A 12088-nucleotide genomic window follows, 5' to 3' on the forward strand; every position below is an offset into this window, starting at 1 on the left:
TCGTAATTAATAGCTTTTTCCAGGAACTGTTTTTTTAAACTTTCTGGAATAGAAGTGATCAAACGAAGTTGTAGCGGAATTACACAGGTGGAGGGAACCTACGTGCCAGTTTGACTTTACCAATGGAACGAAAAAATCAAAGGTCCTTGCAGTTATAAGTTTCCTCACTGACGGGAACCCCTTTGATATAGAGGAAGCCCTCAGGCACATGTAAAAATAATGAGGCAAGAATGAAATGTCACAGAAGTCTTTTCTCAAACATGTTTCCTCCAGAAATAGACCAAATGGAAAGCAGGACAATTCCTTGGCATGGATACAAATTCTTGCACATCTAATTCCAAGTGTTGCTGAACTTTATGGTCTCATTCATGAGTAACACATGAATGAGACCTTATCTAGAATGCCCTTGCCATCATAACTTGCTGTAGATATTTTGAAAAAATATAATCCTCAAATAGTATCAACATTTCAAGTTAAGCCCTGAAGTGCATCTTTTTACCTCCATGAAAAACATTGCTTTTGGTACATGTCTGTGTGTGTATCTGTCTGTGTTTTTAGATATTTGTGGCCAGCATAACTTTAGAACTACTGGATGCATAGTAATGACATTTGTCGGAAGGTGATGGGAAGACAAAGGTCATGGTTGAATTTGGCCCCCCTGTTGTCTGACCTTGGCACTGTAGCGAACTTGAATGTTTTGTATCTCTTCTCCATCGTTTTGTTGTATTTGTAAATTGAATGAAAAAGAAAACACTGAGAAGAATGAACTATTACATCAAGAAAGACAAAATCAAGTCACTTTATTACTTTCAAGTCAGTTGCAATTGCATGTCAGGAAGAGCTATTTCTCACAACAACCTTAGCGTAACTTTCTTCACAAGTTTTCCTCAAGTTTCTCAAGGACATTCCTAACTGATTGCCGTGGCAGATCAACCACTGGCTGTGAACTTTGGAAGAGAAAGCTGATTTCTTGCCTGCTAATCGCAATTCACTGCCGAGGGTGCCTTTGATCATCTCCATCCCTACTGAAATAACCAACCCTAATAGGGAACCACTGATTTCTGGAGGAAAACCCAATTACAAAGGCTTGTGTTGATTTATTCTGCTGGCTGACTCCTAATAGTTTTGTTTTTAGAAGGGAACGTTGAGATCACCACGCCTTGGCTTGAGGTTAAATCTGGGCAAGTTGGGTTTGGGAAGAAATGGAAGAGACATAGAAATGGCTGTGAGTAAAATTAGTCGTTCTAGATTCAAATAGAAATTTTGAAAATTACATATAGAGAGAGATACTTTGGACTTGGAGAGAGAGAGAGAGAGAGAGAGAGAGAGAGAGAGAGAGAGAGAGAGAGAGAGAGAGAGAAAGAGAGAAAGGAGGAAAGCAGCAAATTATTAGAAAGCATAACTACAGATTCTATCAATTTCATCCTTTGTTATAAGCTAGAATTGGTCCCATGTATGGGGTGGCATCAGGCATAAAATCCTTGCATGCTGAAGAACCAAACACGTTTATCGATAGGAGAAGGGGTGACCCAGTATGCTGACATGATGAGCACTGACACCTAACTGCACTGCAATATCAGCTATGGAAAAAGCAGTAGAGACTGAGTCCTGTTCAGACTACAGTTGATGTCAGCTGATTTACTTTTTTTCACTACTCTGTGCAGTTTGCACCCACACTCCAAAATCCTCCCCCCTACCATTAGTGGACTGCCCCATGTGTGTGGGTTGAGGGGAGGATCGACCATGGCACTGAGCTCATCTGTCTTGTGAGAAAATCCCCAAATTTGGGGGGCGCAAAAGGTCACCAACCTTGAACAACGTAAAGCCAGCCCCCACAGTTTACCTTCCCATAAAGGATAAAAATACACCCAACAGTATAAAGGGGATTGAGCAAACACAAATGCCTTGTTAATTCATCGTCTTGACTTTCTGGTTATTTGAGTACTTTGTATGAATTGAATTTATTTGCATAGATTGACAATTGGTATTTTTTTGGACTTTCATATAAAGTCTTTTCAACGAACACAAAGACATGGTACCAGAATCAAATGCAGAGAGCACAAGAAATCTAGGGTGTCATTGAAACTTCTGAATTTAAAACCCTCTTTCAGTCAGTAACCAAATGTCTCTTTTACAGATAAATGACATATGATTTCAAGAGAGGACTTCGCCCAACGCCACATTTTCCCTGACATGACTACCCTTGCAGGACCGTCTCCAGGACCCGTCCCTCCGTCCTGTTTTCTTGTTAGGATGGACAAAAATTCCACCGTCTGTCCTAGAAATCTGAACTTCATGACACGACTGATAAAAATGTATTTTCATAATCATAAGCCTAAATTGACAGGTTCAGCAAAGAAAATCAACAAATGTGGCTTCTAAACAATGAGTGGGACAGAAAAATGTGAAGCTGGAGACAGCACTGCACCCTTGTAAAGCTAGGCATGTCCTTGTAAAATGAGGCTTGCTGACTTGTAGTAACCCTACAAAAAGATGTTCTGTGTCCCTTCCAACGTCACTAGACTTGACCCAACCAAATACTTCAACCTTCCAACTTCTTATAAGTTCTAAACGAACAAAAACCAATGAGAAATGCACTGTCCAATGAAACATCGGCAGCAGAAAAATTGTCACGTTTCAGGGACTTTTTCAAAACATTCAGGTTGTTTGCAGGGAACCTGAACCTGATGGAACTATGTATATTCAGTGCTGACAAGGTGTTCTATAACATTCAAACTTTTGTAGCCCTGTAAACCCAGCTAGCAAACTTGACCCCAACGAGAGAGTAGTCTGTGTCCTCAAGACTTGCCCCTTCCTGCTTCAACCAGATTGAACTTGAGTGTTCTCCAATCCCCCAGCACATCAAACTTGACACTTGTGCCCATCCCACCCTCACCAGATTTGACCTTAGGGTGTTCCATAACCCCCTCCCCCCAGATTTGACAGGAGGGTGTATGTAGAACACAGTACATGTATATATCTGCTACGCAAGGGGTCTAAGACGAGGGTACAAGACTACAACATTCCTGAATCTGTTCCTATGGTTACAGCCAAAATTCTTGAAGACTGGGTACAAAGTCACATGTGAGAGGCATCCAAGTATAAACTGTTGGAATATGTTGGCCTTTACTTTAGACAAGGCAAGTCCTCATGGGCCGAAAACTGTGTTCTGCCACCTTGACCTAACAGAGAAGTGTTCTGTGACATTCACCATTCCCTAGCTGGCTGGAATTTCTGTGTTTCTCATTAGGAAGCCCATAGACATAACACCGCCAGACGGGATTAGTAGCCAGGAGCTGATTGGCCTAGACAGCCCCTGCCTGTTTGAAAGTGAGTGGGCGAATAATTAAACAGATGTGGCTGGCTTCCAGTTTCCATGTGCTTGTGGTGATTCTGGTCACAAGAGATATAGATGATACAGTAGTGTCTTTTGCAAAGACGGGGACAGTAAGAGTGTAGGAAAATTTGTTTTCGAAGCTAGTTGTTAGGGTAGAGGACTGTTTAATAAAAAAGCTCAGTCGGCCCCTGCCTGTTTCAAAGTGAGTGGGCGAATAATTAAACTGGCTTCCAGTTTCCATGTGCTTGTGGTGATTCTCAGGCTGGTGATTCTCAGGTCACAAGAGACTAGAGAGATAAAGATGATACACTACTGTAACAGTGTTTTTTTCACAAAGACAGGGAGAGTTAGCAATGCAGTGTAGGAAAATTTGTTTTCAATGAGTTGTAAGGATAGAGGACTGTCAAAAAAGCTAGTCGGTCGAATATTTCAGAATCGTTGCCCGACATCTGCTTGGAGATAAGTACTTTCACTCCACAGTAGGACAACCTTTTGCTGCTGTCTTCACTCAAGATGGACAATTAACGGAGCTTGTAGAGGGATGACTCTGTGTGCTACACAATTGAGCAGAGAACCAACAACATATACTGTAAATGCATTTAAGTTCGTGTGGTTTTAATTTCGTGGTAGGTTTAAGTTCTAGTTTGAGATAATAGTAGACAAGGGGGTAGGAGAGCAAAACATTTTGCAGTGGTATCGGAGAGCTTACTGCGAAAACCTGCGAACATAAAACCGCCATGAACATTTCTGCATTTACAGTACTCCAGTCTAGACAAAAAGACAACCTGTAACTACAATGGTAACCCACTTAAAATACAACTGTATGTGAAATTTTAAAAAAAAATGGGCATTTGAACACAGTACTAGCCATCTTATACCTGGCGGAAGGACACTTACCATTTTAATTCCAATGATTGAAAAAACTTAGAAGCCAATAATTGTGAATACAATGGCTGAAATCTAGATAGAATGATCCGTGTGTAAAGCAAAGCACAATGTTATTGTATGTTCTTTGCATTAACACATGAACCTCTACTGTACCTTTTACATTCAACACTATTACTTAGAAATACATTGTAATTAGGATTACAGCTGGAAAGTGGCTTTTTGGGGGTGTAGCCAAGTGCAGTTTGTAATTGCTATAAAAAGAGATTTCATGTAGTGAAATTGTTGGCAATTTTTTTACATGATCTAGGGTAGATGTCCTCAACATAAAATGATTAACATTGGTGCATTTCCTATAGCTTCATTACGAACGCGCCCATGTAAAACACGTTTTATAACATGTTAGCCTATGGGGCGAAAAAACTCATGAATGAGACCTTAAAGCTTACAATGTCCCTTTCAAAGACTGTAACATTCACATCAAGGCTCAGAACGCTTGACAGCAAAACCACAGGATTCAAATTGCCAACCTTGTTACCCAAGAACAAGATTATCAACCTCTAAGACTCTGTGTGCTACTTGATTACCACTCTTCTGATGGCACCTTCTGGGTTCCCAACCCCTGGTGTCATTATAGTTATACTAGTATCAGGAGACATCCCTTCAATTGGAATGGTGCCCATAGCCTAGGGTGAACTGGGGATCCTCAGTTGTTGACATTTTGGGTTGTGGCAGACAAAGAACAATAAACTGAACAGTGTATTTTTACTTTTGCTATTTTCGATCTACAAAAAATAAACAAAACCAGAAGTGCATGTCTGCCAAGTTTAAGACAAGTAGATATAATAGAAGAGTAGTTATTTCCTTTGTGAGTTTGTCGTCAGGATGAACATATAAATCTTAACTGTTTCTTTACAAAAAGTCTTTTAACAAGAGTACTCCATCACTTTGTACAAAATCGACAGGTGCCAGACCAAAATCTGGGCATGCATCATTATTACTGAATGGTGGATGGCTACTCATACAAGTCAGTCTAGTCCTTTTGTCATAATTCTGTATTACACACAGTCGCTACTTCTTTGTTCGTACCTTGCAATCACAGCACAACTATCATTCAAATCATCATCAGATTGCTAATATTGAGATTTTTCCTTCACATATATTAGGTATAAGTCATCATGATTTGAACCGTGTTCCAGCAAACATTGTCAGAGCTTTAACTCATCTGCAATTTTCTCTAGGTATAATGAAAACTTCTGACCCTGGTTAGCCGTGCATTGTGCAAATGCCACCCAATTCCAACAATGCACAGAGGGTATAGAAAGGTTTATCAAATCTACAATTCTAAACAAAGTTCTCCCAATCCAAGTTCCACACGAGTATACAATTTTTCAGTCCAACATGCATTGCAACTAAGATTATCAATTTCATTAAGGATATCATCATCTTATGTGAAAGTATGAGACAGTAGTGGCTACTAGATATTGGGCATACCAAAAAACCCATATGTAGCCTCCTCTACTGATTAGTGCTTTTTGCTTTGACATGACCATCTGCTCCTATTGTAGCACAAAATCACAGGACATTGTGTCCAGTCCCAGTGCACCCAATAACGCTAACCCCTGGGGCAAAATCAACACGATTTCATGGTTAGTGTGCTCTGGGGACCACAAATATACTACCTGATACAACTGGCAAAAAATATTCTACCTGATTTCCGCAAGAAATCTTTTGACATGCTCGTTTTTCTACTTATAGTTATTCAACTTATTTGTATCACAAATACACAAATATGACCACAAATATATCATACCTGATACAACTGGCAAAAAAATCTACTTGACTTCGCAACAAATCCTTTTGACATGTTCATTTTTCTACTTTTAGCCTAAATCCGGACGAAAGATAATGATGACAAGTTATACCTGGTCTTCTGGTGACTACAAATATCATATCTGATACAAAATTACAACTAGCAAAAAAAACAACTGATTTCTGCAACAACTTTTTTTACATGTTCATTATCTTCGCCGAGTACTTGTACTCGGAGAGGATTATGTTTTCGGTTGAAAAATCTGTTGGGTGGGTCTGAATGTATGTCAGGAGCATAACTCAAGAAAACTTCAATGAATCTTTATGATTCTTAGTAGGTGTGTACTGGTTGTGTAAAGGAAGGTCAAGTTTGAAAATGGTTTACCTTGCGTTTTTCAATAGTACTGCAGCGGACTTAGCATTTTTTTGTGTTTATATGTAGGCAAAAAAAGTGACGGAAACGTTGATGGATCTTCATGATTTTTTGCAGGTGTGTAGATTTTGTGAAAACGGAGGTCAAGATCAAAAATGGTTCTCCTGGCACTTTCCGTCGGTACTGCAGCGGGCTTTGTGTGGATGTGAATTTTCTTGTGGACAACATAACTCAAGAAGCTGTTGATGGATCCTTATGATATTTAGTGGATGGGTAGGATTTACCGAAAGGAAGGTCAAGTTTGATAATGGGCCTTCTAGCGGGTACTAAAGGTACTGCAGCAGAGCTTCAAAATTTAGGGGCATATTTTCTGAAAGTGCTATGGTCATGATTTTTGTGTGGTAGATAGTTCATGCCACAGAAAGTAAGTTCTGTAAATTTTGGCCCCCTAGCGGCTTGTTAAGAACCGCAGTGGGTGTTTTTGTTTTGACATTCGGACATGAATAACTTGAGAATGGGTCGACAGATCGTTGTGATGTTTGGTATGTAGAGAGCTCGGATGGTGCTTTACATAATCAATGACTAATTATGCAAATAAGGAGCTAATTTGCATAATTAGTAAGGAAAGTTTGCTAACCCACTGCCTTTCAATGGGACATGGGACAGTGTCAGGTCATGCAAACAGATAGCCTTGCATAAACGTACATGTAGGTCAAATAAATAAACAATTCTCCAAGCAGAGGTGTGGGTCCTGCTGGTTTTTGACGCGTTCAGTTTAAGCATTTTTGTTCAACACGGTTGGCGACATAACGAAATAGGGACAAAATAGAAAGCCTGACTAGAAACACCTAAAAACGTGCCAGATTTATTCTATTCATATGTATTGACTGTACTATTTCATCATCACTTTCAACTTTCAACACTGCCATATCGAACCTTTGTGGCCCATATAATATCAACATACTCAAATTTTTTCATGACCATAATCTTATTTCATAAGATATATCAGCACACTCTACACATATACTAGTCCTGTACCACCAAATGATTTTTAACCCTATCTTAACTGGACTCATTCGCCCAATCATAACGTCCAAATGGTATGGTGCATGATCAAATTTGCAGGGAGTGATAGGCACGTAAATATAAATCACTTTCCATAATAAGCCTTGATTATTTGGCGAAGATAATGTGTTTGTGGAACTCTAGTTTTTCTACTTATACCTGGTCTGAGCACTTGGGCAGGTACATCTAGGCAGGCATTTTTCTACAGGTTCAGGACAAATACAACATTTTACAATAACAACTTCTAACCAATATACAAACATTACCCTGCCTTGTCTGGCTTTTGTCTATAGCAAATGCTTCTTGCAACTGGAATGAAGCAATTTGACACCTGCTTAAGTCCCTGAAACATAAAACCCTGTAAAATCAAGCTGACAAAGTCTTCACGTTCAGAGCAAGTTTTTTGCAAGCCTGATGTGGGCGTTATTTCAGCTCAATTATCGTCCTGACATATACTAGTAACGTATTATATAAGATATTACCATATAAAATGTTACATTGACAAATTTGTCCCATACAACCTTCACTCATCTAGATATTCATCTAGGCACGACTATGTCGTGATACCCAGTTATATAGCAGGGCTTGAATTCGAAATTTGTTTCTGCACAACATGAAATAAATCTGACAACACAGTTTCAAGCTTTCAAGAATTACGATAAACCCAACTTGTAATTTTGTATAACTATTTTTTCTGACAGTTATGAATGTCAAAAATATGCAACATAATAATAATAATATATACTAGTCAGTAGTGTACCTTTACTCTACACAAACATCTAGGTATACAGGTGCACTCATAGCAAACAAAATTATGTGCACAGCTCCAATTTTAGATTTAGGTGCACAAAAACTTGCATATATGGCCATATGCACCCAGACCCACTATTTTGAGCCATGTAATGTATAGTTCTAGGTAATGGGCACAAGATTACAGACTTGTTCATTTGTTGAGTGGAACTTTGTCACATGGTATGGTGGCATACTCATTAGACAACTATCAGCAACACTTACAATATGTAGATATCTAGGACATTGACGTAATAGGTTATTTGCTATAGTATATCAAATCAGTGCAACTAGCTGACTACGTATACCAATCCCCCTATGTTATGCTGAAGCTTGGTTATACAAGTCAAACATAACAGTATGCAGTGACGCTGAAGAAGAGTGATGGATGTCACACGAAACGTCCGGAAATCTCTGAATTTTTCTTGCATTGTAGAGTTAAATGAATTGTCTTTATATATTGTTTACCTGGATGTCTAACCCTCATTTTTATAAACGTATAACAGTATGCAGATTTCAGAAAGGATATAAGCAGTAGTAAAATAATGCTCCAAATCATGAAATCGTTGCCATTCCTTTGGGCAAAACCAAAGGCTAAGATAATTGAGTTACACACAACTGGTCTTCGGTGCAATACTCGTTACTTTAAGACAGTAAAACCTGAAAATCGAAGCAAGAAATGATTTCCTATACATGGGATTTAGTATCTAGACTGGAGAGCATTTAGTCCTATGCCCTGTATTGCAAGACAATACTGGGTAATACATCCGGATCTTGCCTGAAACTAGAAATGAATGTCCTTGAAAAAAAGACGGATCAACATACAGTACGAGAAAATATTGATTACTGTAAATGCATTTAAGTTTGCATGGTTTTATTTCGCGCTAAGGGGAAAATGGGGTGTTCCGCTGTGTTTTTAAGTCTGCGGCAGCGCTATAGTCACATACTGCTACAGTATTGGACAAAGATGTTCGCAGTGGCTTAAGTTTGCGGTGAAACGGTCACCGTGAAAACGGAGAACATTTCTGCATTTACAGTACTAGGTAGTACATCCGGATCTTGCCTGAAACAAGAAATAAATGTCCTTGAAAAATGACAGATCAACATTCACTACCCGAAAATATTGATTACCGCCTGTGCATTTCAAATGTATTCTCTTTTGAAAAATATTTTAGGGTGGGTTGAACACAAAACATGCATTTGAAAAACCTCTCTTCCAGAAACCCTGAGATAATGATGATGCGTCAATGAAGATTAGACACCCAGGTAATAAGATACACAATTACAAAAGTTTTTTAAGCAACTGGATAGATTTTGAAAACGTTCCGACATTTCAGATAGCATTCACTATCTTTACTCAATTACAGACGAAAGAGAGAGGGTGCTATCTGAAACGTCTGTTCGTTTGCAAAATCTACTGGTTTCTAACTTTTGTATTGCGGATGACGATGATTCCAAATAAAAATAGAAACTCAAAAATCACAGAAAAATAAATAAAAAAACAGGTGGATTCATCAACTACAGGTGTCATAATCACGGCCACTCCTATTTCATTTTTCTACGAAAGGCCTTTAGAAAAAATTGCACGATAATTCATAATGACAGCGTAAATTAGGACTAAAAGGATTTCTAGGGGAGCACAGGTCCCCTGAGTTATTTCCAAAAATGTACAAAGATATTGTGTTTATCGTGAAAATAAATTATCCAACATTTACTCAAAATCTGACATTTGAAATCCAAATGTTAATGGTGAATCTGATTTAGCAAATATGGTGATATATTTGAAAAATGGCTTCTTGCTACACTATATAGAGGCGCTGGCTGCAATTAAATACAAGCGCAGGATATGAGATACGTCAAAAAGCATCACCCAAACGCGCAATAAAAGCCGGCTTTTGAATTTCGATATGGGGAGGGAGTGTTATCATTTTCATCTTTGCTACTGCGGTTTAGACTGTAAAAAATGGGGCCGCCAAAATCCGTACGGCACTCTACACACCCCGTGCGATATTCTGCGGCCTCCCGTTGTTTGGTGAACTCCCGGAATTGTCAACAAACGCGACTGTAAACAAACGACGTCAACAAAACGGCCCCCAAATTTAAATCAGTAATTATCCACGCGGGGTTTTGTGAGGGGCTGTCCGATGATTACCATAACAAAGGAGTCTCATTTAAACCGACGGCGAAATCTTAGCCCTTCCGCCCTTCGGCGAAGGAAATTCTCTTGAAAGATAAATAATTTACACCGTTGAGCAAAAAACCTTGCAAAAGAAACGCGACGATCTACCACGCCTAGAGCCTTCATAAATGCAACCGCACCGCATTGAGAAAATTATGATAATAAAATTATCATAATTTCAGAGACTAAAGATTCATAAACAGCAAAACATGGTGGGACTCACGAAATCGCCAGCGTCCAGGCCAAGACGTCTTGAGGAAGAGGTTAAAGGAGGGAAGGAATGCGGGAACCAAAAGCTTCTTGGAGAGGCGATCGCAAGAAGATGTAGCAAAAATGGCTCCCGCTTTGCTACAGTGAAATCGACACATAAACCACATGTGTCACATCCAAACCTCAGGAATAAATTATGATAATTTCTCCCAAATTTCACCGCCGCTTTCCGACCACAACCGACGCTAGAAGCGTTCACCAATGAAAATATGGTACTTTTCAGACAAATGGAGGACAGTAGAGGTAGAAATACACACCTGAACGTGGAGTTTGGGGAGAACAACGGCGTTTTTCTGACTGCAGCGCTGCAAAATGGTGGCTGCAGATTATGCAAATGAGCCCCGCATCCCTCTTCACAAGAACAGAGCCGCTATCCTCCCATAGTTCACCGATTTTCCACAAAATAAGGAAGTTTCAGCTCATAAAATTGATGTATGTAATATATGAGCTTCTATTTTATCATTGTGTCAAAAAAGTATGGATATAGAAGGCCTAAATCTTTAATAAAACGTATTTTTTGTAGGATCATTTGCAAGCGTGGGGTCAAAGGTTACCGTGTGTGCACCACGTGACTGAACCAAGATGGCGGACCAAAATACACAGGAAACACAGGTACAGGTGATAGTACCGTTATTCCGTAATTATGCAGCAGTTATGGCAATTTATTATTAATCTGGGAATGCCAGGGCCCTTGCAGGTCATCAAGGTAGATTTTGAAGTCTCAATGTCAAGAATTTCCTCGTTGTTTCGCGACAAAATGGTGGTATCGCAGTGAGATATGAAAAGATGGGCGTATAGAGTAGAGTAGAGTAGAGTAGAATTTTCGGTCAGGTAGGACTGCTCCAGTTTAGACCGCTCTTCATTGTTGAATTCCATTTCACTCAACTGTCATGGTGTATAGATTATGAAGATTTTTGTGGCAGCCTTCCTCTTTGATATAACTAATGATCTGTAACATTAACGGGGCTTGAATACCACCCTAATGGTAATATAGATAACGTAACATCATTTAACGGCAGGTTGCCATTGCAAAAGCTGCAGTGTGCAGATGTGGTAAATAAGCTCTACTCACTGAACTCAGTACTCTACTCTAAATGTGTGGTAATCAAATTTCTGGATTAGTAATTTTACAACCATGCTCTTTATTTGAAAGATAGCATACCTATTATCATATTAAGCATCAGAGCTGTCTCACACGAATGACAACAAACTTAACTATTACTGCTCAAGACCAAATACTCAAAACCACACAGAGGTTGAACTGAACAGTGCCAGACGACCTGGAGTCCATGCAGCTCTCCTAGCGATCAGCTCAGACTGTGGTGCAGGTGACAGGATAGACCCAGATGGAAGAAAAAAGCATAGCCTTATGTCTCAA

General features: G+C 39.3%; 2 protein-coding genes across 7 annotated transcripts in view; one reads left to right on the forward strand and one right to left on the reverse strand.

The window, feature by feature from the left end:
• Positions 1-11129, reverse strand: part of LOC136447297 (POU domain, class 6, transcription factor 1-like) — a 30621-nt gene extending 19492 nt beyond the window's left edge. For 2 of the 6 annotated variants that reach the window (XM_066446040.1, XM_066446038.1), the window contains exon 1: positions 10664-10843. The gene's annotated coding sequence lies outside the window, so the exon portion shown is untranslated. Of the gene's footprint in view, positions 1-10663; positions 10845-10967 lie in introns of those variants that run through there. The other 4 variants (XM_066446046.1, XM_066446042.1, XM_066446039.1 and 1 more) reach the window with 3 other exon arrangements.
• Positions 11130-11224: 95 nt separating this feature from the next.
• The window catches only part of LOC136447156 (vacuolar protein sorting-associated protein 41 homolog), a 31643-nt gene continuing 30779 nt past the window's right edge, over positions 11225-12088 (forward strand). The window contains exon 1 of the mRNA XM_066445854.1: positions 11225-11322. Within this exon, the coding sequence (XP_066301951.1) occupies positions 11293-11322 (30 nt within the window). The 5' untranslated portion in view covers positions 11225-11292. The remainder of the gene's footprint in view (positions 11323-12088) is intronic.

Source organism: Branchiostoma lanceolatum, chromosome 13, assembly GCF_035083965.1.
Source record: "Branchiostoma lanceolatum isolate klBraLanc5 chromosome 13, klBraLanc5.hap2, whole genome shotgun sequence".
Taxonomy (NCBI): Eukaryota; Metazoa; Chordata; class Leptocardii; order Amphioxiformes; family Branchiostomatidae; genus Branchiostoma; species Branchiostoma lanceolatum.